Genomic DNA, 26,630 nt, shown 5'->3' on the forward strand with positions numbered 1-26,630 from the left:
GTAACAATCCTTGCAGCACTTAATTGAACTTTTTCTAATCTCTCCATGTCAAACATATTGCAACCGTCCCATACTACAGAAGCATATTCAAGAACTGGTCTAATAAACGTGATATACATTTTTGATAAATTAGTTCTACCTAGAGTAAACTTAAGTTTTTTCAAAAGTCCTAATTTTTTGTATGCACTGTTTACTATATTATTAATATATTGAGACCAACTTAAATCATTAGAAAAAAGTAAACCAAGATGTCTGTGGGTTGAAACATAGTCCAGTTGACACCCTTGAAAAAATAACTTAGGAAATTCTTATTCTTAAATAATTAAAAATTAGCTCTTATAAAAATGCAAATGAGTCCCTCGGCCCTTGTGCGGAAAATTGAAACCATTCTCAACGGGTTGCAGAAAAGTGTACTTTAAAACAAAATTTCGGAATATTGGTAAATTGAGGTTTTTTTTTTTTTTAAATTGTAAAAATCGGGCTCCCACAAAGTAACTGATCGTATGAGGGGGTGTTATCCAGAATTTTTTTTTTAATTTTTGGCGTGTATTATCGTGAAATAATATACTCTGTCTATACAGTTCAGAATATATAGAGGAACTTAATTATTTAAAGCATATCATCTCTATGTGAAAGCTAATCGATCAATTAATTTAGAATTCAACAAATAAACATGCGAAAAAAGCCAATCTAGGCATTTTCCTGGGAAAAATTTTTAAATAAATTTTGTCAACCGTGGCATTTTTTGAAAGTTCCCCTTTTTAGGACAATATTTTTTTTAATTTTTGTTTTTACATTTTAGAACACACACATGTTTTGTTATAGATGAAGATATTCAAAATTTCAAAAAAAAATATCTATCCAATGTGTTACATGTATTGCAATTCATTAATTGAACTTGTCACTGCAATAAGAAATTCTTTAGAAATGAGAGATGGAATAATTGTCTTTTAGCACGTGCGCCTTTCTGTGATCAACGGTGAGATAACATTTGAGTCATGTAATGATGTTTGTTTCAACATGAGTTTTATAGACAATTTACACACGAGTATTTCAAAAATAAAATCAATATTTGTGTGAAAACGGTCTCTCCTGGATCACATTTCTGTTAATCACATTGAAAAATGATTTTCTTGAAAAATTTTCGTCGACACAATAAAGTTGTTTCTAATCAAACAAATGGAACAATTAAGAAATTAAGGTCGCAGCCATTTTTAAGAGTATTTTAATCTCATTAAGAAGTGCTCTGTATAAAAGAAATAGGAAAATTCCCAATTTTAAATATTTGAATTTTTCCTTTACTAAATGGTTACCGTAGTTTGTGACCATAATTATCATAGGTCATAGTTTAAGACAAATATGATGTTAAATTTAGTGACCACCCAGCCTCCTTAAAAATTGTTTTTTTACGTATGAAACATACATATGTAATATACATTGAAAAAAAAACGCTCACCGATATGAATAAAAAATCCAAACTTTCTTTTAGAAAGTTGGGAATTTGTGTAAACTGTAGAACAGAATCTCATCTTAATTCATATGATGACTTATTTGTGTGTGTGCGATTATTTGGGATTAAATTGTTTAAAAAAAAATACCAGTGTCACATTGTAATATTTAAATTTACCGGAAGGGTGTACATACAAAATTTACAACATGCCACAAGCAACCTTAGACCTGAATGTGTAGAATTTAAGAAAAGAATGGCCTACTAGTTTTAATGTGCGCATTGCACATTCATCAAGACCGATAAAACAGGCAAAAGACATTACATAATCATCTTATAGCTACATACATGAATATCTAAGGATTAAAAACATTTTATTCAATATATATCGAAACCTAAAGGGAGTAATTGGTACGAACATCGAATGTTATAACGTCCAGATTGCAAAATTATAAAGTTCAACAATTAATATTCTTTTAAAAAACTAAATTTAGCACTAGTGGAGCAGACTTTTGGAATTTAGACTTTAATTTCGTCCTGATCTTTAGTACATACTTGTTTTAATAGCTATATCATACGTGACTAAAAACCATGCTTTTATATTTGTAAAGTAAATCTTTAATATTTTGATATAAGGACATACTTACTATTATATAATTGATTATACATATAATGAACAAAATTCAGTAAACGACAATTATTATCCAATCTAGTTACATAAAATATGCTTCAAATTAGTAAATTTAAAATAAAGAATGTTAACGCATGAATTGATTTAGTCAATGAACGTATTGCGCTGGGATTCATGCGATATTAACAAGCACAAAGTCTACCATGAAATATGATACAGCAATCAATCTCTCTCTCTCTCTCTCTCTCTCTCTCTCTCTCTCTCTCTCTCTCTCTCTCTCTCAATGTCTATCATTTCATTTAATTTTCTAGTACTAAGCTAGGAAAAATAAAAACTTGGTATCGTTAAGTGGGTGTCTTTTCAAACTAACTTATTCAATTCAACTCCATTATTTATTACGTAAGGTTGATTGTTCGGATGAACTTTACTTAAAAGGAGAATTAATTTTTTTTTTGTCTTTAAGTTGTACATACGTTCAGCTAATTATGTTAGGAAATGTTGAAATCGCCCATGAATTTGAATTTAAACGCATACTTATATACATGTACGTGTAATGTAGTGCCATTTGCGAATTTCAAAGGGGGAACAGAGGGGCAAAGTAATGTTCGATGTACATGTATCTATTACTAAAATCAATAACGATTGGAAAGAAGAGAAAAAAATAAATTGATGAAGTCAGTAGTTTTCATATGTTGGGAAATCAGCATGGTTTGCCCTTAAAAAAAAGCAAAACGATGTTCCTGGAAAAGTGATAGTTTTAAGGTAGTATTTGACATTTTGCGATTTCAATGTAACCGAGAGAATATCATGTAATTACAGTTTGAGATGTTTATTAAAGCTTGCTTCGTTAGAGAGAGAGAGAGAGAGAGAGAGAGAGAGGGGGGGGGGGGGGCGTCCTCAGATATGTTCTTTAAATCCTACAATTTATAAAAAGACCATTTTAAGGTTGGAAAACCAACCCCTCCCCAAAAATTACTTGGACCCAGACTAACGGCTTTACAGATGAATTCTGACTTTTACATTCATGTACATGGATACCAATTATATTAGACAGAATAAAAATACTTGATACCTTTATGTAGACATACATGTAACCCTCTGAACTTAATCACTAGATACTGTATTTAGAAACTCGATTGATCGATTGGTCTTTGATGATGATGATGATGATGATGATGATGATGATGATGATGATGATGATGATGATGATGGTGGTGGTGGTAATGGTGATGGCGATGGCGATGATCTATTTATTTTTATACTTATCTATCAGTTAATTCATTTTCTATGGATTTTCGATAAGTTTTGTCTGGTCTTTTTTTCAAGCCAAAGGTGTTTCCAGGTGCAATGGCATTAAATGGGAAGAACACATCCACGCTCCCGATCTGCATAAATGGGTGATGATGATGATGATGACGGCAAACTGTAAATAACTAACAAGCTCAATCCTGTTAATGAAGGCCCAAATCAGGTTATTTATTGTCATCTGCCCACCATTTTGAACTAGGTAACTTTTTCATCATTATACACTCCATACTTACCATTACATAGATCTATGTCAGCGTTGAAATAGAAAAAAAAAAATAAAACAAACAAAAAAATAAATAAATGATGGTAGTTACGTAAGGTGAAAATGATGTTGGAACGAGATCAAGCCTCCGCGCGCACAATGCACGAGTAGAAGATGTTTGTACGGGGTTTGTGATTGAAATAGAACGAGCCCTTTCTTTATGGTTCAGGTGTATAATATGTGCCTTGACGTCATGCCTCCCCCGCCAGTTCACGTCTAGACTAATTAGCGGAAAAGACACCCCAAAAACTACCTGTGCGTGTGGCTGCGTCACAAAATGAGATGAATATAGCGATATCTAATTCCAGGAGACTGGAAAGAAAATCCCTTCTATGGTTTGTCTTGCAAGTTGGCAAAGGCAATTGTTTTTTATTCAAACTTTATGAATTTAATATTATGTATGCCCGATCAATTTTTATTCTATGCACGAAGGAGTATTGATTACATTCGAAATCTTTCAAAAATTAAATTGCTATCTTTATTACATATTTTTTTCTTTCGATTTTTTTTTATCTTCCCAGATCGTTTGGAATGCCTGGTTCTGATCATCATGACGTCATTACTTAGAAATCCCATTGATTTAGTAGGATTTCATATTAAGAACTTCTTTTTTCCAATCCCATTGATCTAGTCAATGTAACATGTTCAAACTAGACTTTATCATTACAATATAAGACCTGCTTAAGTACATGTACCACCTAAGTATGTCTTAAGAGGTAACATACACTAAGCAAGTTTGAAGCTTAGTCAAGCATATGTTTTGGATAATTTCTTGCAACATGTACTTGTATCTTCTTTGTGTTTTTGTAATTTATTTAAAAATTAAAATTCTTTAAAAAAATTTTTTATAGTTTGTAAAATTAAATTTCTTACTTAGAATATGATCATGATGAAGACACAGACATGTCTTGAGTTCAACGTTAGGTGTATGACCTAAAAGTTAAATCTGTCGATGAGTGATCCGCGGTGATATTGTTTAGTAGGCTTTTTGTTGTTGTATATATATTCACTCACTGTCTCGTCACTGCACAAACAAGGAACAAGCAGACAACGAACGTCTCGCAATTTGGCATCGCTGCTAGCACACCTTTTTGTTACGAGAAGCAGACATTTTATATAGAAGTAACTATGTGTAAATTATTGTCTGTCCAAAGATACTTTTTCTGTCACATTTGGACGATTTTATTAATACAAATACACATATCTATGAAAGAAGTACAATTGAAATCAATGAAAGGGAAAATATCCAAGAAATCTCCTTTGGTACATTATCATTTTTCATTCGAAAAATCACAAGAACGAAAACAGATTTCTTACGGAGATTTATAATTGGAAATGTTGACATCTTTTCTCCGTTCGGAAGTCACTCGGCATTCCTCGCACAGTTGTTCAACGTTATATCATCCGGGTATATTGCAATGTAAAAAAACCCGTAGACTATTTTACTTTGAGCCGAATATTCAAAAAAAGAAATTTTTGAAATTTTACATACGTTTAAATGAACATTGTTTGAACCTTGATGTATTTATATATCGAGTAATCGAGCAAAAAATGAAACAAGGGTATCTTGGGACAGAGTATATATAGTACTTATGGATTTTAGTTCAAAGATCGCTTGGATGTCATTGTCGGAAACATGCAGTCAGTTTCGCATTTACCATATTATTCAAATCTCGGTCAGAAATCTCGGTGCAATCTCCGCTGTCTTCCCGTCACATGGGTGACTGATGATACATTTATCGTCTGTAGCTTGCAAGTATATAATTATATATATTAAGGTGTTATAAACTTTTTTGCAAATATAATTTTTGTTGGAACCTTCAGTCACGTCTCGCGTTTACCATGATCAAATCTCTGAGAAGTCTCGGTGCAATCTCCGCTCAGTCTTTAGGTCACGTGGGTGACTAATGACACAATATGGATGTCTGTAGCTAGTAAAGAATTCTGTGAACAGAGAGTAAGTAATTGTGTGCCTTAATTCAATAGAAAAAAGTGTTTGCAGTAACCAGAACTGAAATTAAACAAAAAACCCGACTTGATACAATTAAAAAAATCAGCAAAAAAAAAAAAAAAACATCCAATAACTCTCAAGTTCCTATAAAAACAACAACCGCACGTGCTTTCAGTTTTCACAGCGGCGTGAAATTTGACAACGATTGCAATCTTGTTTACAAACAGTCTTCCCTGTCGGGTCTTTTTTATTCTACTTCTTTTTCTCTCTCCTCCCATTCAGAATTTATTTTGCATCGTAAACTCTTATCTATCTGATCACGATCACCAGCTTCTATTGGCAACTGACCGATGGGTGAATGGTATTCTCATTCATTCATAGCATAGCTTTGGCCAAAGTCAACTGAACCATCGGAAATTTACATGTGTACATACGAATGATATACCATATATATATTTCTGTTCTAGATCTTCTGCTGTCGGTAAAGCTTTGCATCATGAATCAATCAAAGGATCTGTAAATCTTGTCCTTGAACTCTTTGAAGAAAATCAGCCAAACGACCTCAAATAGTGTGCCAACATTGACAAGTTGATTTTTTTCAACTGAATTCTATTAAGAGAAGTTATAATTCCGATAGACTATTACTATGAATTCAGAAAGTTCCTTTTCCTAATTTCGGGGCTTTATTTAGTTAATGTTTATACTGTCAAGTTTTGCTATATGAAAATATAATGTACATGTACGCTTTAAACTTTTATCAATGAACATTCACTTTATGTCATTGCAAGCTGAACATTGTCAATATGTTTTAATAAAGTTTCGCAAAATTTATTGGTGTTCATCTACTTTTTGTAAAAAAAAATTATAAATTATTTGCAGACCTCGTCATGCACTTATTCCTACAGTGACCATATTGCACCATTTGTTTCCTAATTCTAGCTAAAATATGAATTCCTTTACTCATTATTCAAACCCTTTACCCCCGAATTCCGAATTTCGATTATGATTTATCAGAACTGAAAAAGAATTTTTTGTTTGAATATTATGTGCTGGCAAATGTCGCATGCGATCTCATAGGTGAAGAATGTGACCCCAATTTTATTTTCTGAGTCACACCAAAATGTGTATTGAATTTAACAACAAATAACAGAGATAAAGAGAGAGAGGGTTAGCCAAACAAAATCTCCATGGCCGAATTTTCAGGGCAAACAAACGACTCTCTCTCTTCTAAGTTCTTACTCAGAGCGTTCAACGTGTTCAAAGCAGCCAAAAATAGAGCCTGCAACACAAAACACGGCTCACTTCCCGGGGTCGATCTATTTTGGGACCTATATTTTGTATACATGTATGCGTACATCTATTGCCCACATGTTGTGATGAGTCTTAATGGACGTCTGCTGCACTTCGCGGATGAGTGCATGATGGAGGAATGCATTGTGATCGCTCGGTGTTTGTTTAAGAGCTGGCTTCCGCGTCTTGTGGCTGCGGCGGCTGCTTGACGTCATTAACGCTCAACATCAACAATCTAAGAATCGGGAATGTCCAGTTTTGGTCAAGACATGCATGCACGCCCGAAATGTATGCCCCTGTTTTTGTTGTTGTCCTAGTTCAAAAAATGTTGTTTTGCAGCCATACCAATCTTATTAATGTAGATTGCACATGTCGAAGATTTGGGGGGGGGGCTGCTTCTGGTAAATGGTAAACGTTTTGTTTTTCGCCTATTTTTTCCATCGAAGTCATTAAATTTTTCTCTTCACGCTTTTTTTTTTCCATATCCGAACTTATAACCTTTTAACCCTGCAAGATATTAAAAAGAAATTTTGTGTAATTACTCACACAAAATAAATTCCATTATTAGTCATGGCGTGTTAATAATTAATTAATTTATGTTTTTTAGTGTGGTAAAAGCCTTACGTGACCGTGATGGCGATACAAACCTGATAAGAGAGTGTGTAAATTATGAATGAGAACAAAGAATAATGACTTTCTTCACACAGTTTGCGTGATTTTTCACCCTTGGCATCCTCCAGCCTTACTCTGTGGGGAGCATTAAAATACAAGCCAGCGTTAACTGGAAACCAGCTTTGTTTTCATCCGGTTTTTCTAGTTTTTCAACTTCGAAAATTTCGTGCGGCAATGCGTGCTTGTTCTCTCGAAAGACAAAGGTTTACTAAATGGATAAGGATTTTGAAATATTATTTAGATAACCAATGAATATGAATATATGAAGTTGATCTCTAATAAACGTGTTATTATTTTTTTTTAAAATGCATTTTTATTCATTTCGTTATAGGGGTTGATAATATGATAATATGGTTTTTTTTGTTTTTGTTTTTTTTTTTGGGGGGGGGGGGCTGGGGGGGGGTGGGGGGGAGGGGGTGTTGGTTGTCCAATACCAATTACATGTATTACCAAAATATTTGAATGCTTGATTCAATAATTATTGTTTGGTAACCTATTTTCTCCTTATGCATGAAACAACAATCACCTCAAATAGCCATTGACATTTTGAACTTTTGACAACCATTGTCTGCTTTCCCATTTCTTGCGCTAATAACCTTACATTCACATTAATATCATAAAATATCATATTAGAGAACGCATTTATGTGTCCGTCGTTTTCATCGTTTGATGTGCGATTAAACAAAACAATATCAAGGGTAAACACAGAGCTTTATTAAGATACTGGGAGAGAGAAACTTCATTATTAATCTTGTAACCCGAAGCGCCTAATTTCACAGGGTCAATGTTCGACAGAGAACGATAAAAACAACTAACTTTTTTTTGCTATTGTCTAGAGCACAAACTCCCTCAACCCACTCCAACCCCCGACCCCTTTTTGCATTATTATACTCTTCTCGAATATCATAAAAAAATTACATAACTTTTTTTTCAACACTAAAATACAAATGTACAAAACTGTCAACCTATTCTTTATTCATATCGATCATTATATGGTGAATAATAAAACGTCTTTGATATCAAATTGGTCATAAACCTTTCTGAACAAATATTTGAGGGTAAGCGTAGGGTGAAATTAGGTTGACACGGCGTTGTGTAAATTGACCTTTGAGAATATTTGGACAATTAATGAGAAAGCTCACGACAAGAAACGTAGAACTTGTGTGCAGAAAGACAATTCAAATGCTTAATATTTCACTATGCCTTTGGTTATAGTATATAATGCGGAGGATTTTTATTTTATGATAAAGTACATGTACATTTCCAATTTGCACATTACTTTTCTTGATATAACTTTGTGTTTTTTATTTCAAAGTCATTTGAAAAAAAAAACATTTTGTCAAAGAAACTTATTTCCATGATTTCGGGAGAGAATAAAAATTACTCTTTGTGTACGTACACATGTACCTATTCACAAACTTCAGAAATTTTCACTTTTACACATACATGTACATGTACACTGATGTGGAACCCAGCAACAAGTAGTTTCATTGCCAGAAATAAATAATAAAGACATCTCATGGTCGGACGTAAATAAAGACATTTCTCGCATATATCCAATGCGTTTCTATATACATGTATATGTATATAAATGGCATCAAGTGTATGCAGTGTACCATCGGAGCGTTTATGAAGACGTTAACCCCACTGTCAGAACCTGTGTTTTCAGTCTCTTCGGGAACTCTTGAAAATCAAAGCTAGGAAACCATTTTTGAGGTACATGTAGTTCATCGTCAGTAACCCACAACCAGTCTTGCATATATGCATACGAAGCACTGAGTGAGGGTACATGTTTATGCAAGACGGTCCCAATCGTAACTACTCGGCCATTTCCGCGCTCGCGAAAAATAACTTTACGCGAGCGGAAATGGCCGAGAAGTTACGATTATATTGGAGACGGTCTGTAAGTTTTCGACAATAGAGGAAGCTGTATAGCTGTAGGAACCTGACTTCCGAAATCTCAGTCAACTGTTGTTTCTGCAACTTAAATTAGTCAGTGTGTCCATGACAATTCGGACTGTTTACTTTTATTTTTTTTAAAGTTTTTTTTTGGGGGGTGGGGGGGGGGGGTGTTCGCGCGAGCTCTTCCAATTTTCAACTTTTTTCTGTAGAAGATATGAAGAATTTCAAAAGTTGCTAATGATGATAATCATCTTAGTATACACAATATGAATTTGATGTAAAATTTTAAATCTCTATGAAGGTTAAGACAACCATTTGACTAAATAAGGTTTTGTTTATGTGACTTCTTGATCTGTTGATAATACCCGCAAAATCAGCGAACTTATCGCTATATAATTACATATGCGTGATTCATTGATATACACGTATTAAAATGCATATTATGGATTGTTTTTCACGGTATAATATTTACATTCCACATATCATATTTTTTTCTTGTAAATTATGTTGAAAGCTACGGCAGTTATAACACTGTAATGCACACAGGGTACTCAAAGGTTAAAATGGCGAGTTTTATTATCACGTCACAAACGTTGAACGCTGTAAACTGCAATGTCACAATCGAAAATCAATGCTCACGCTTGTGGCTGTTACTGTGGCTCTTCCATTAATATGAACTTACCCTTAGGATACTAGTAAGATAGGAATTTTAAGGTATAAATCACGTTTGCAGACAATGCATGAAGTTAAAAAATGTAAATATAATTTTCATAACGCGCTAATGCGCGTTTATCAATTTGTATGCACACACCGCTGCAGTTATGAGACTGTATACTTCAAAAAATCATGATTCAATGCTATAATATTGGGTATACCTATAATCCTCAAAAAATATATATTTCTTTATTTCTCTTAATTAAAATTTGGAATTTTACATTTAAAGAACCATTTGATATTGAATTAAGGCGTGTATACGAGCAGCATATTAATATATTCACATGTATTTGTACACGTATAACTTTATAGTTTTATATAAATATCATGACACATTCTATCATAATTCTTTTATTACATTACAAAACTTAACTGTGAAAAACAATAAAGAATACACATACATTTTGGGCCAAGAATCTTGGGATTTATATCTTTCAGATACGTATGTATAGGTTTTACAAGTACGGGCCGGTTTTGAGACAAAGGCCAAGACTCCACATTCCGCTATGCTGTGTTCGAACTCGGGGCTAGTATTTATTTATTTCACACCTTACCCTGTGGTGCACTGTTGAAACAATGCTCTTTCTTTAACCTTTAGTTACAGAATTACATAATATTTGTAACGTATAAAGAAAGACCATACATCAACTTTATACCTATGTGTGCGTTGTTTCCGCGTGTGACGCAATCTATTGACTTTTCTGATTTAAGAAAATTAATTTTTAATGTTGTTTGTGCGTACTTTTTCCAAAAAAAATTCAAATGACACTTCATCAGTTTTTTTTACCTTACGTGAATTAATCATGACCATCTCAGATTGGTGAACTCTTTCGCATTAATATTAATGTGTTTTGTTGCTTTTAGAATTCAAGGTGATAGGTCGAAAATACACTCCTTTGTTTTTTTTTAAAGTAAACAGGACGGTTAAATCAATTGTACTTTTTAATTTTTAATGACTTCAATGGTCGATCCCGTGCTATTTTTATGTAGTTAGGACCGAGAATTCTTCTTTTTAAATCTGCAGAATAATTTCATATATTTTTTTTCATTTATAAACCTAAAAATGAAGCAAATCTAACTCTCCTTTGGATGAAGATTTGATAATGCTGAATCGGAGCGACACAATTTTTAAAAAGCCGACTATAATTTTAAAAAAAAAAAATACGTACATTTTGAACAAAAAGTTCAAAAGGATGATGAACAGACACATATCATTCTGGTTCAACAAAGTGAAACCAGTTAACTCTTATTCACTTATGAGACGTATGAACACAGAAATTGAGTCTGATGGCAAGCGACATGGTTGCACTGTTTAATGAGAACTAATGTTACAATCTTTCACGAACACTTCGCAAGTGCCGATTGACGACACGGTGTCTGTGGGGGAAAGAGCCTGGAAACGATGACTAAGACGATCTCTCTCTCTCTCTCTCTCTCTCTCTCTCTCTCTCTCTCTCTCTCTCTCGTATTCTCTATATGCGCTCTCTTTCTCTTTTTCTCTCTCTCACGCATATATTCTCTATATGCTCTCTCTCTCTCTCTCTCTCTCTCTCTCTCTCTCTCTCTCTCTCTCTCTCTCTCTCTCTCTCTCTCTGTGTGCTGACAGAGAGAGCATCGACCTGAATTCTTCCATGAATAGAAGAAACATAAGCTAGATTTATAAACAAGACAGATTCTCAAGTATGACTAAACGTCTTCAATGAAAAACGGTTCGCCCCGTTGAAGGTACTCAAGGAAAGAGTTTGCTTCCACAAACAGATGTGCTCGAATTTATGTGTAATGTAAATTAATTGAAACCATTATTTCATCTTTTGAAGACAAAGAAGTTAGTTATGACAGCTTTATTTGATTTTTGGAGGGACAAAGGAGGGGGTTGGGGCCTGAAAAGGAATTCACACGTTTTTAACCTAAAAATTTAGTTTATTAAAATAAAAGCAACCAAGAAGTGTTACTATCAAAATATATCTTGTTAATATAATTATTTGTGCGTGTATTTCTGTAGAATCACAACAAAAATTTATGCTAGTCTAAATATCTCTATAAAGAATATATCAGTAAAAGACAATTGTTAATATTTCTACTTTTGAGAATTTATAATGCTGTGTTTGGAATCGTTAACACAATGATTACTGTTTAATTTTTTTTCTTCATATATTTTTCACGTTTAATACTTTTGATTAGTTACACTTTGCATCTTACGTTTTGCCGTTACAAAACTTCAACAACTGTAGAAATCATGATTTTCAGGTTTGAAGACGTTATTTTCATTTTATTGGTCCATCGATCTGCTCCTGTCTTTGATTGGCTGATTACCCGGGACACCATTTTTTTATGTGATGCTCTCCGGTGAGAATTGGTATCATCGGAAAATCTCCTGCGAACATATTCAACCAACAAAGAGATATTCAACGCTTCTCAAAAGGGACATAATTAGACGTTGATGAAAGAAGCCTTTTTAGTCAGTATAAATAAATCATCAGTTTTCAATCAAACTTCTGATGAAAAGATGTCCGTGAATGACCCGATAGAGGGTTTTTATCGCACTTGCTTGAAAAAGGCACTTCTTTTCTTAATGGTTTTGAATCATCCAGAGTACCATATTTGACCTGCCATTTACGGGCAAGTCACAACCCCCCTCCCCCCCCCCCCATCCCCATTCTCCTTCCGTCTCCTTCTTGAGGTTAAGGAATCGTAAATGAACAATCGATGCCAATTATCAAAAAAAGCATATTCTCTAATTATATGAAGAGGGTTCTTTATTGTAGGTTAATAAACAAAAAGTACCGTGGTTAAAGCGCCATGATGACTAAATAAATGACTTCATTAGAAATTTTATGACCGCTACCAGTAAGTTGAATGACCCTGCATGATGTCGTCCGATTTGTCATCCCCTTATGTTAACTTAGAAGAAGATGACTATAGTTACTGTTTATTTAGTTACAAATGGATTGGCTTTCGAATTCACACCATTAAATTCGCTTGATCGTTATCTTGTAATGGTTGGGGTTATTTTTCTTACGAACGTATTTACGTATGCACTAACATGTAGAATGTTCTCTTCTCTTTTAGTAAGAAAATCCATTGTGATTCATAAAAAAAACCCCAGACAAGACGTCATAGCCGCATAAAACACGAAGATATGCATTTTTTTTTAAATTTAATACTAGTAGATCTTTCTAGCAAATGCGAGAATTTTAAGAAAATAAACAATGATCAAATACAGTAATTTCAATATTTTCTATAATAAATAACTTCAAATATATGTAATGGTGTGCTGTTTTATTAAGTTTGCGTTTTTCCTAACCGACTACAGAGTATTGCGCTCCAATGACGTCGAATGGTTTCACATTACGGATTTACGCTCGTACGTCTTCAACGTTTTAATGTTGTAAACTTGTAGTGCGAGATTTCTGTCAAACAGAACGTCAAAAGAGGATCAGTTTTAGATATTTAAGGCATATATCATATAAAGAATTCAGTGCGTACATATATGCGCCCATGCGCATGCGCATGCATAGGCATGTCTTAGGTATGAACCAACTAAATGTGTACGTATGTACATGTATAGAAAAGAGCGATTTCGTTAATGTTTAATTTTTTGTCTAACGTTAACAATAACTAATATTTGACTTAAAAGACTGATGTTATAACTTGCCAGACAACCTATAATGAATAAAAATGTGTTGAAATTTCTAAGTGCAGGTGCTAAGTGTGCTAAGTGGTATTTATGGTTATGATCTTGGATATCATGTTGAATCTTTTCTTCATTACCAATGTGACCCCGTCCTCTTTTGAAATAGAGAATGGGTGTTTGGGTCAAGAGGTTCAATTTACAAATCTACATATTATGTAACTTTTTTGTTAATTTAATCCTTTTCAGTTGTTTTCTTGTTTTATTTTGCGCAATTTAAAGTACTGCTGATATACAATTTGTATTTACTTTGACATATACTTCAATCGCTTTAATTTTTACCAATACAACATTAAGCAAATTCTGCTTAAGGGTCGTATTATTCACAACAAAATGTATGGTGGCATAGATCTGCCACCACTTGTCAGATTATTATGTCGACTTGTCAGATGATTATGTCGACTTGTCAGATGATTATGTCGACTTGTCAGATATTTATGCCAACTTCTCAGATCTTTATGTTGACATGTCAGAAAATAACCATATTGACTAGAAACTCAATATTTTGATGTTAAAGCTTGTTAGTGCCACTAACTGCCATTTACTTGGCATCATAATATCTGACAGGTCGACATAAAGATCTGACAAGTTAAAATAATTATTTGACAAGTTGACATAAAGATCTAACAAGTTAACATAATTATCTGACAGAAAAAATATTATGGCCACTAGTTTAAAGAAAATTATCTCTCATATTATAAGTCGACTTGTCAGATAATGATGTTGACTTATCAGATGTTATGTCGTATTGTCAAATAATTATGTCGACTTGTCAGATAATTTTGTCGAATTGTCAAATAATTATGTCGACTTAAAAGATGCTTATGTCGACTTGTCATATCCTTATGTCGACTTGTCAGAAAATATTATTTTAACTTGATGGCACAAATTGGCTGTAGAAAGATTGTAGTGTTAAATTTTTAAACACGTGGATAAGTGACAAGTCGACTTAAAGAACTGACAAGTCCACATATTTATCTGACAAGTTGACATCAAGATCTGACAAGTCAACATAATTATCTGGCAAGTGGTGGCAGATCTATGCCACCATAAAAATGAATATGATTCTGTATATATTTTTATCATTCAGATATTCATTTGAATATTTTCTTTCTTATTTTAATTAATTTTCCCAATATTCCTCAAAACGCATGTTGTTGTTTTTTTAAAACGCTATTTCATTGACTTTACAAAATTTAGTTCCATTTTCATCCCACTTAACTCTTTGAGTGATTTCTTTAACCCTTTTGTTTCCGTTCTACAAATTTTGAACGATCGATCGGTTGTTGATCAGAAAAACCAATAGTTGATGAGAGTGGATTTAAGAGAAACATGTCAGTAGTTCAAGAGATGTGGGAGGGTGATAATATAATGTATTCGGGGGAGTGGGCTTTCCTCTCCAGACAAGACATTTAATCTAGATTTAACTTAAGTTAATAAACAACAACTTGCAATTGCTTATTATTCACGAATCCATATTTTATGTGAAATCAGGTATCTTTTTTTTTAACATGCATGTGTAATATATGTATTATCATTTTCACCCCCACCCCGCTTAAACAAAAACTGGTCCAAATATAAAAAAAAAATGAAACAAAATGACAATTAAAGGACAATCAAATGAATTAAGACTTGCGTTTATTTTTTCATCGATAAGAAAATTGACAAAAACGTCCGAGGTAATCGTTATATAATCGCATCGCAATACTGCAAATAATGGACCTACATGCGCAGATTCCCAGTTTTTTAATTCTTATTTATGATTTCAGACTCATCCCAAAAGTATAAGTGAAAAGAAACAGCTAGTTGTCAAAGCGCCTTTTAATCTTGATTTCGGTGAAATAAAAGTGACACATCGAAAATTCTTGAATTCTGTTTGTCTGCTGTTTGTTTACAACAACACAACACGATTCTGCGTTTTAACTGTATGGTTTGGATCACAACATTTATTTAATTGATATTGACCATGGGGACTAAACCAAGAGGTGCGGATAAACAAACCTTGCGCAGAGTTCTAAATGCGATGAGGCCTCTTATCTCCTTTCAGATGATTGTGCGCAGTACCGTTTCTTTTTGATTTTCACTTTTTATGGGTGGGGGGGGGGGGGGGTTGTTGACAATCTTATATGGTGTGCAATCAAGTTTCGTGCATTTATCAAATAATTATAATTAAAGAAGTTTGAAAAAGAGAGAAAAATTGTATCCAAAAAAAAAGAAATATATAGTGAAACAATTTCATACGCATTTTATTTGCTTTATCTATAGACATGTTGTAAGAATTATATCACGTTTATTTTTGAAATAATAATCATTTAAATGTTACAGTATAAGTAATACTGTGTGAGGGTATTAGATTTGGAAATAAATGTAATCACATTTAAAATTTTATAGTTAATTCGACTATGATAAAAATAAAACTCTCTCGATGTGTGTATGTGTGCTGATCATTAACACAGGATGTCTTCTCTTAATAATGAGGAGGAAGAAAAGAGAAACGCAAATATTAGTTTTAGAATGAGTCACTCGAGCGTTTGAAACGATGGAGATAGAAACATGTGTGTCCAAGAAGCTGAATGAATGACTAATATCACGTAAAAAGAAAAACATTTCCGGTTTCCTTGGCGATGGGAAGATGGAAGAAAGAATTACACTTGTAAAAAATGTTTGAAACTAGACAGAAAATTGTGTGAAGATTAATGGACAAGAAAGATGAACTGACTTAAATGTTTTAAAATTCTCTCTCTCTGTCTCTCTCTCTCTGTCTCTCTGTGTGTGTCTCTCTCTCTCTCTCTCTCTCTCTCTCTCTCTCTCTCTCTCCTGAATTCTAATAATCCTCACCTTAAATGACAAATAGTTTATTTTAAGAGATAACGACAGATCCATATACACTACGAATGAAGGGAATTTAAAATTCTAAAATTTATTGTCATTCCTTTTTATTTCTATTCAAAACTTTAATAGATTTTATTGACTGAAACAATCAATTGAAGGGAGAAAAAAATTGTAGAAAATACAATTGAATTAACTGATTGATTTTCTACCACGAATTTATTCTTATTGTTCTAGATTTTACACGAATGTTTTTGACTCATTCATTGAATATGACTCTCGATGTACATGTACGTTGTTTTACATTGAAAGTTTGAAACTTACAAATAGCATCGTCGGAACCCACTGGTTTTCTATCCGTTACACTGCTTTCAGTGTAGCGGATAGAAAACCAGTGGGTTCTGACGATGTTACAAAAAGATAATAATTTAAATCATAAATCATATTTGAAAAAGGAAACAAATTACAATACTTTCATATAACATATTACTTAATTTCTCGAAACACCCTAAAGTAATGTAAACTTTAAAAGAAATTCTTCTTAAGTTTGTTGTACATACATGAACGAGTTTTTTATGAGTGTGTTTTCGTGATTTTTCAAAATCAGTTGGGGTTTTCAAAGAAAATTAATGAAGAAATATATTCTAGGATCGAGTATTTGTTTTTTTCAATACCTTAGTTATTTAACATTGTACTTTGAAATTATGTAATTTTTTTCTTAATTAAGGAGTTGATTACGTCATATCTGACGCAGAAAAGATTAATTAAAGGTGTGGAATAAAACACATTGTTCCAGTTAAGATTAATTGACATCTTCAAGAACTTTGTTAATTCAACTAATTTATAAAAATTCAAACTTATTTCACACGTAAACATTAAGATTAAAAATGGAATTTATTCATTAACATATTTATCTTTTATTTTTTTATTTATTTATTTATTTATTTATTTATTTATTTATTTATTTATTTATTTATTTATTTATTTATTTATTTTCACATCTATTTTTATAACCAAAGGATAATCAGCAATTGTAAATAAGACAAGATTACTGTTCAGTATGTCTGATTCTAAATCCCGATAAGTAGAGAAATTCGCCATCTCATATCTAAAACATGTGTTCAAGTTAAGTCCGGAAGATAAAAATGTGTGGTATTATCAGTTTGTTCTAATGACCGATATCTTTCTCTGATGCTCATAAATCTATATTCACCGTCACATTTCGGAACCCACCCATGTATACGTTTAAAATCACGAGTTGAGTTTTTATCACACTGTTCATATCGTAACAAGTATTGTTCAGTCAAAATTACAAGAACCTGCTGATTTGAGTCATAAGATTGGCGAGTTTTAAATGTAGAGCGATGGAGATTTTTTTAAAGGGGGGAGGGGGGGGGGGGGGGTTCGGGGTCGAAAAAGAGAAATAACGAGCAAAGAAAAATTAGATGTTGTAAAAAAGAAATGAACTGAATTCCATATTAAAACCTTACTTATAAACACTGTTGTATACATGTATATGTATAATGTTGTTGTACATGTACGTAATATATACGCCTGAATGAGACGGACGAATGCGTGTGAAATTTAAATGCAGTTATTATATACTTTGAACGAGACGAATTGATTTCATTGTATGTATGACAGATTTGAACTGTTTTTACTTTTACTTTTTTTTTTAAAGAAATGAGCCACAAAATTAGTCACGTGTTGACAAATAGGTGCAATATCACACCCCGTTTCTATGGCGACCCTTCCCTAACGACGCCATGTCTGGAGACATTTTGTCATTATGGTCGTAACATTAAATGGTCCCATGGATCTGAGTAATAAGGAATATTGCTTAATAATCTCACACCTCTATGAATAATTACCAATATCCGATAAATAAATGTGTTTACGTTGTCAAGCGAGTGATCATGATCGATAATATACGGTTTTTGTAAAGCTTCCTCAAACAATGATATTTGATTTCTTTTATTGGCATTTTTTTGTATTACTATTAAATTGAACAATTTTTGAAACAAACAAAACATTGAGTTTTCAGTACAAAAGGTACCAGGATTACTGGATTTTTTTTAATTGGAAAATTAATTGTCAACACTTCTTTACTACACTTAACAGTCCTAATGGATCAAAAACCATTATTGGAACATGAGTTGAAATTGGGGTGTTTTTTCAAGTTCAATGGAACTTTTCGGAATAGCTCGGATATAGATTTTGACTGAATCTAGATAGAAATGACAGATTTATGAAGAGGTATAAAACTGAAACTATATAGATATTTAAGCATTACGTAGAAAAGTCTCGTAATTAACTGAAAATAAGTCTTTTGTTACACCACAAACGAGGAAAAATTATCGGCCAAGTGACATTGAAGTGAGGAAGTTAATGCATCGCTGTAAGGGCCCCGTGTTTATACATAGGTGCAATATCTAGATGACTGTTCATTCGGTATTGACGTTTCATTGCAATGCTAGTGGTCAGTTATTAAATCCCTCCATTCATTTTGAGGTCATCCTCAAAGAATGCACCCCGCGTGGCGATGAATCAGGCCCTCTGATAGGATAATCTGGTAATGAAAGAAACACTGTGGACTTGTGTCCTTTGTTCTTTTTTTCCAATACCTGATATAAGAGAGAGAGAGAGAGAGAGAGAGAGAGAGAGAGAGAGAGAGAGAGAGAGAGAGAGAGAGAGAGAGAGAGAGAGAGAGAGAGAGAGAGAGAGAGAGAGAAATTGTTGTGAACAGCATCAAATATTCTCATGGTTGAAAATAAAAACCGGGAAATCTTCCAAATATTAAATAAATGTCTGCTTTTAGAATATTATAAAATCAGCTTAAAATCGACCCTTGGGGTAAAAATGCTGACTATTCTTTTGCATGGTTTTGATAAGAAACAACACAATAACTCTCAATGATCACTGCATCGGTATGTTCATCCTATTCCAAAATATAAAGCTTGAGACAAAACCGACTTTAAAGGTCCAACCGCTAATCGATTTCGCGGTTTTCTGATGTCATAATAAACTACTGTGACAGCAGTTTGGGCATAAGACATTCTACCCCCGGAGTAAAACCACAATCGCTAGTCAACTCATTGTGGGATAAAGGATCAAGACCCAAAAAATGTGGGTAAAGTCATGACGAACTTCGGGCCATGGGAATTCATTTTCCGGTGACTCTTTGCTTTGCCTTTTATGGGTTTCAAACCTCTAAACTCCACCAAGATTTATCTTGCTGAATCGGAGCATTATACAATTGTACATAATATACGTATGTTAACTGACTGAACTCGTTGCACTAACTTCCGGTTTGGGCTCCTTTTTTTTTTAAACAACCGGCATGCATCCTTCCAGCCGTTTGAGATGTGAAAGATCATTAAGACGGATATCCTACGCATGGTTACTTTTTATTTTTATTTTTATTTTTTTTTTTTCTTACTATTATCTTCTCGTTCGAGTAATATAACTGATTTAAGAATTTTTGCCTGTATGCAGCTATATACATGTGAATTGATGCAAACTCTTCATTTGAACTTTTAAAAGGTTTTTTTGTAAAGTGGGGTACTTGCTTACATAGCAAATCACAAGTCACATCCTTCTTTTTTTTTACAGCAGTTTTCTTTTCTGTTCGTAAATTAACAAAGCAAAAGTGAGTTTTTGTTTCATTTTTATTCCATTTTCTTCACAGAACAAATCTTGACCTATGACCTTTGGATCACATCACATGACTGCCCAAAGTGTCATATCATACAACAACAAATATACAGTTAAAGTAATCCCTTCATTTGAACAAAGTCTACGTCAAAATAAATCTTTAAACATATATTGTCCAGCAACTAATTCGTTTTTTGTTCTTCAAATATATAAACAAAAATGTTATAATAAAGGCACTTCCTGACCATTACTGAATTAAATGAGACAACCATATATATGTGCAGCATACTATAGTGTTTTTTTTTTAATTGGTACCGTAAAATTTACAACATTTAAACTTCCTGACTGGAATGTTAATATTTCACGCTTGTTCTTTCGTGATGAAAAAATTAACATTTTGATATTTCTTCTGAGAGAGAGAGAAAGAAAAAAAAATTCCATAAAAAAACATGAAAGGGGACATAATTAGAACAAACGCACTAACAAAGAAAAAATGTCTTAATCTGTATAAATGTCATCGTCCGGAATGGTTAAATAATTAAAAAAAAAACAAACAATTATTTACAAAGAAATGGCAACAACATAGAATTTTGACGAGTTGTTCATTATGTGGGTGCATAGTGGGATGAATCCAAGGCATTAGTGGTGATAGTAGTGAATAAAATAGCATGGAGGTGTGTATACAATGTACCAACAGGCAACTAGCACACACTGAGGTAGTTCCGTTTTCACTCTAGTTATATATATGGGTGTATTTTTCTTTTAAGTATGGTAAACTTAATCGTTGAATTTTTCAATCATAATTTTATTTTCTCCTCTATAGCTAGAATCACGTTAAATTTTCGTAGTTTAAGCTTTTTCTCATGGGGAAAAAAATTGTCGGTTACATATATATGCTTGTCTGACAAGACATACGTTGTAATTTGGAGGGTGAAAAGAAAGAAAAACCTGTTTGCGGTTGAATTGTATGTGTTTCTTATTACTAATGTGCGTTCCCTTTTTATACATTCATTAATCGTGTTATTTAAATAACAGATGGTTTGATCCTGCTAGCCGAGGTACACACAGGGAGATTAACCCTTTGCGTTTAGCATTTTACGGATTCGCGGTGCATGAATCACACACACTTGGCGTCTTAAATCGCAGGATCTTGGAGCACCTAACATTAAGGAAACAAGGTCCTAAGGTGACTAAATACAAACAAATTACTATTTTCACAAAGAAAAACGGTAAATGACTAGTGACAATGAGAAAAAAACACTGAACAATGTATTTCCCTCCCCTCCCCCCTTTCCCCTAGTCTCAGGTCATAGACTATTTTGGATTTCTTGATGATGCTATTGATGAGCAGGACAGTGACACAATGAGTCTATCGTTGGAATGTTTCTTAAATTCACTTCAAGAGTATTGTTCTTGTGTTTGGCCCATGTTTTTTTTTTAACTTTTTTATTGCACAAATGAAAGTACTTGGTCAGTTTAAAAAAACGCTTTCTTTCACTTTCGAGTGACTCAAGATTCTTAGAAAAACCACAATCTTTTCCGGATGTTGAAGTGTGACGTCATACGCTACTTTCCTCCGGAATAATACTTGGGATCACAGAACGCTCACACAGTCCATTGTTTAACGCTTGCTCATACTCCATCAGTTGGCCCATGAAGTTGAAATTGGGGGAGATTATGCTTCTCTTTCCTTTAACCAAACGATAAATATCCATCATGGAGAGTTTTGTGTGCTTGAGGAGGTAAGCAATGGGTGATGGTTGCAGATCGTGATACGCCTGCGTGACAGTGGACTAGAATATTAGCACCGTTTTGTCTTGCCTCATCTGCAAAATAAATGACAAACAAAAATTAATGATAATAGAATCACTCAATTGCTTCAAAACTACAATGTATTTGCAACAAATTTTTGCTTTATTTTCTTCCCTCTTTTTACATTGATTTTTTTTCATCCCGGAAAATTTTTATTTACAGAGTATGCATAAAGTATTATCCATAATACGATATTGAATATGACTCATATTTTTGCTCTGCGGGTTACTACAGCTGTTATTGATTCGATCTAAAGCAACAGGTTTGTTCTGGAAGACACACTGAAAACCTAATACAAAAGTTGGCGAAGGTCACTGATTATTCGCGCGAAAGATACTTTGCTATTTGTTAAAGTTCATGAACTTTGTTTTGCTTTTTGCCTCTTTTATTTTTAAATTTTCAAACGAGTTTCGTTGAACCCATTCCCTAACGATTTCTTTATTGTAAAAAATGGCTCTAAACGAAATCAAATGAAAACCCATTAAGACTTTTAAGGGTGACTCATGCCCCTCTTCAGGCTGGGGACTACATTATCGCGAGTGCGCGACCGCCCAAAACTTGAAGCCATCTGTCGGGCACAAGGGGAAAACGCTTCCCCTCTCTCCGTGTGACTCGATTGATACCGCCTCAATAATGCCTAATTAAGCTGACAACCTGGCACATTGCAAAGTGACTCATCTGTAAATCAAGGTACGCGATAGGCTGACGGTATCGAACTATCGATAATACCTTAGCCAGGTGATAATCTGACAAAGCCTCTTCTTCATTAGCATTTCTTGTTTCTTGGTTTTATTTTCTCTTTGTATGTTAATAAAGTTTATTTTGACTCCCAAATATCGGATAATGTTACGTCAATTCTCTCGGAGTAACAGTCTTTAGCAGGTAATATCAAGGAGTTCGTTATAATTATGTATTACACGCGTAAATGGCCAAGTTCATCATAACAAACTTGACAGACATAAAAGGTTTTTTTCGTAATTGAGCGTCAGCTTACTGTGAGTCATGTTAAACTAACAGTTCGATCCATTTAAAAAATTCAAAAATGTGTTGCTTTGTCACTCTTTTCGATTCTGAATAAACTTTTGACATCTTCAATTTTGAGAAGGCGTTTATGTAAGTTTATTTTAATGTAATTCTCCCCCCTTTTAGTTGACGTTAAACATTTACATACCAATAAATGCGGCAGCTTCTTCAAAATACTGCTTCAAGTTTTGGCAACCGCTGTCTGAGGCGGGTATTCTTTTGTAATGGATTCCCTGATTTTCAAAGTACTTGGGTATATGAGATGTTGTATTGAGGACGTAGGTGATATTCAAATCTTGAAGTCTCTGCAGATTGGCTGCGTCTCTTTCATTGCCTGGATACACAGAAAAACAACCCAAATTATTTCCTCTTGTCTATTTCATACGTGTATATATATTTCTTGAGGACGTGTACATGTCAAATGCCAATGCATATTTCGAGGTAGAAAGAGACATTTACTTGTGAGGTGATAGTGACATATATTTTTGTGGTGTATGTTTCCGGACTTCCGGGGAAAGAAGGGAAACTTACCGAGGTAGAGAAACGGAAGTATCTGGGAGGCTGTGGCCGTCTCGATCTGGGGCTCAATGATAGGGGTGGTGGGGCTGTACAGGGGGCGCGCCTCCTGAGACTTAATGCTACTATCACAGAGATCCAAATGTTTGTTCCTGAATTCTTCGATTCCTCCTGCACAAAAAATCAAATACATTTCTTTAAAATTAATGCATTGCAAAAATTTTTTGTTTTATTTATCTTTTAATTTTGAATATCATTTAGGAGTTTGGAAGGCAAGTATCTTCTTCTACATGAATGGGTTTTTTTTTCAATGATAAGGCTGCTTAATTTGTTTAAAGTTTTTTATGTGCCTACATTCCTGCGGTTGCGGCAGATAGAAGGTGTTTGAAAAGATAACAGCTTGCAGCGCACACATTTTCACGTTCCTCTGAACTCTCAAAAACAGTGAGAATTTTACAGTTGGTTGGAGCATTAATTACATCAATTCAACTACGGGGTCTGCTTGATCAATTTTAGTGAGGTTTGTCGCCTTTTTGATTAGAAGATTATACAACTGTGTGAGTCACTGCGAAACACAAAGGTCATATGCGCAAGACGATAAAAGTTCCCCAATCGTATATCAGTAAGCCCCTTGTATATAAATTTTCCACTTATTTCTTTTTTTTTATTCTTCTAGCAAAAGTAAACATGAAGACTATATATTAGTTTACTTTTCGCCGATGACAATAGCTCCCCTAACTACCGTGTTTATTTTTAGCCATTAGAGCGAAGAGCAAACACTTGAAAGTATTTTATATTGTGTACAGCGCAAGCCGAGCTATACATATATCGACCGTAGCGTATGTACAGAGGCAAGACATATGTACATACGCTCTCGATCAATTCTCTCGGCCATGAGTCATCATAGCCAGAGGTTTCAAGTCAGCAATATAATGCATGGCAAAGAGAAGGGGTCTTATCTGAAATGGGTCAACCATCTCGTAACGTTATGTAAGAAAATAATCTCCCATGTATTAAACTATAGTTTATCTTGATCGTTTATTCTTCAAGGATCAATTAAAACACTGCTGTCACAGTAATGATACTGGGTGACTCATCATCATGATAGATTTTTATTACGTCCCCACTGCATATGTTCGATCTCCGTTTACCAATTTATTACAAAAGAATCGGTTCCTTTAAAAATCGTATTTCTTGGGGAGTTTTTTTTTTATTTCCCTTAATCTGGATAATAAGTTCATTCTTAAAAATTTTCCTTTAATTTTATAAACCACAAGATCAGACATGGAATACTTCTTTTTTAAATATCTTTTTTTTTCAATATAGATAAAAAGATATCTTCGCGTTGGTCGTTTCAAATGGCTAGGTTTTGAGTCATTCGATCGGAGCTTTCATACCAACTCGCATTCCAATCTTTGTTTGAGGATTTTAAAATTTCACACGAAGCCCCTTTTTGTCAAGGCTAAGCCGCTCGGATGACTAAAGAAACAATTGTAGGACTGGTGACTCACAACTCCCTTACATAGCGTTTATCGCTCTATACGGTCCCAAGTCAATATGTTCACACGTACCATACGAACAGGTGAACATAAAAACACTAACCCCCCCTCCCTCCCGTCATCTTTCCAACTCTTAATCCATTAAACGGTTTTAATTAAATTGAAGGAAGTTTCATAGCCATCATGTCAAAAACTTTCGGAAGTGAGATTTTCATTACTCATTGCCGCTTTCCCCAACCCCAGTTTTTTTCCATTTTAATAACTTTTCTTATGAATCATGTCTACTTCAAATGAAACCGCAGGATTTTAAATTGACTCAAGAAATGTAGACATTTTTTTCAGAAATCATTATGAGCAATGAAATGTGTATAAAAGAAAAATACGAACCTTTAAGGATGTAGGCATCTTTGCCCTCTCTTAATAGTGAAGATAGCACAAGATACATAGAAGATTCTGAGCTGAGTGACTGAACGTCCTTCGTATGGTCATCATAAATAACAATTTCCTTAGAACTCCTCTTCTTGAACATATCTTTGCCCTCTTTCGAGGCGACAAGGTCCACAATACTGGCCTTTCCCTGCTGGAGTCTTCGCCTGTTGAATCTGTCCGAACAGTTCACATTCACAGCACCCTGAATATGAGCGATATTGTAAGACACAAACGGACGGCAATCCAGCACAAGAACGGTCCGAGATTTGTTCATCCTGGAGGCTAATTCCTGAGGTGGCATGGTCCTAGCCGTGAAGACAGCGTTCACATTGTTGTTACTCGCGTTGAGTTTGTTAAGAGCACTAACATGACTAATGGAGATATTCATGGACTCTAGTTTGCACCTCTTCGGCACACAGGTATAGTCGTCTGCTCCGAAGTCCAGCCTCAGCCCCAGTCTTCTGCGGCACGGCAGGATGTCCGTGGTCAGAGTTGAGGGGGGGTAGTAGGTCTACCTCGCCTCCCGATTCTGGCATAACCGGTGGTAATTCCAGAATCATTGAATTTCTCCTTATTCAAAAGTAAAACGGTGGAATAGAGTTAATCCTATATTCCACTTGGATGAAATATATAATAAATGTATATCCTAATACGATCTACGATCCATTAATGTATAGAGGAAAATCACACAACAGGTTGTTGTATGTAAATAGTGGAGTATTTTTCCACTCTAACAAGTGATGTTTCCTTTATCGTGTGTACGCGTGTAATGGTTCTAGCGATGTAAACACAGCGGCGTATTTATACTTGGCTACGTCACATGAGCAAGGTGATTCATAAATCGCTATCGGAACCCATCGGGCGTTTTCCTTAGAACTAGATTTTGTGTACTTATAAAGTATAAGGTGTTGGAGGGGGTCCGGGATTATGTAATATTAAGTACCCTCACCTCCGATTTTGTAAAATTATATAATTTCCATGATTAACGGGTAATTATTTA

General features: G+C 34.0%; 1 protein-coding gene across 1 annotated transcript; it reads right to left on the reverse strand.

Moving 5' to 3' along the window:
* Positions 1 to 20,347: 20,347 nt before the first annotated feature.
* Positions 20,348 to 26,418, reverse strand: LOC128177233 (dual specificity protein phosphatase 10-like). Its single transcript, XM_052843861.1, is given in 6 exon segments — positions 20,348 to 22,102; positions 22,104 to 22,177; positions 23,335 to 23,520; positions 23,718 to 23,873; positions 25,589 to 26,132; positions 26,134 to 26,418. Coding segments are annotated over 6 exon segments (1,209 nt in total). The 5' UTR covers positions 26,191 to 26,418; the 3' UTR covers positions 20,348 to 21,910.
* Positions 26,419 to 26,630: the final 212 nt, after the last annotated feature.

This window comes from Crassostrea angulata, chromosome 3 (assembly GCF_025612915.1).
Source record: "Crassostrea angulata isolate pt1a10 chromosome 3, ASM2561291v2, whole genome shotgun sequence".
Classification (NCBI taxonomy): Eukaryota; Metazoa; Mollusca; class Bivalvia; order Ostreida; family Ostreidae; genus Magallana; species Magallana angulata.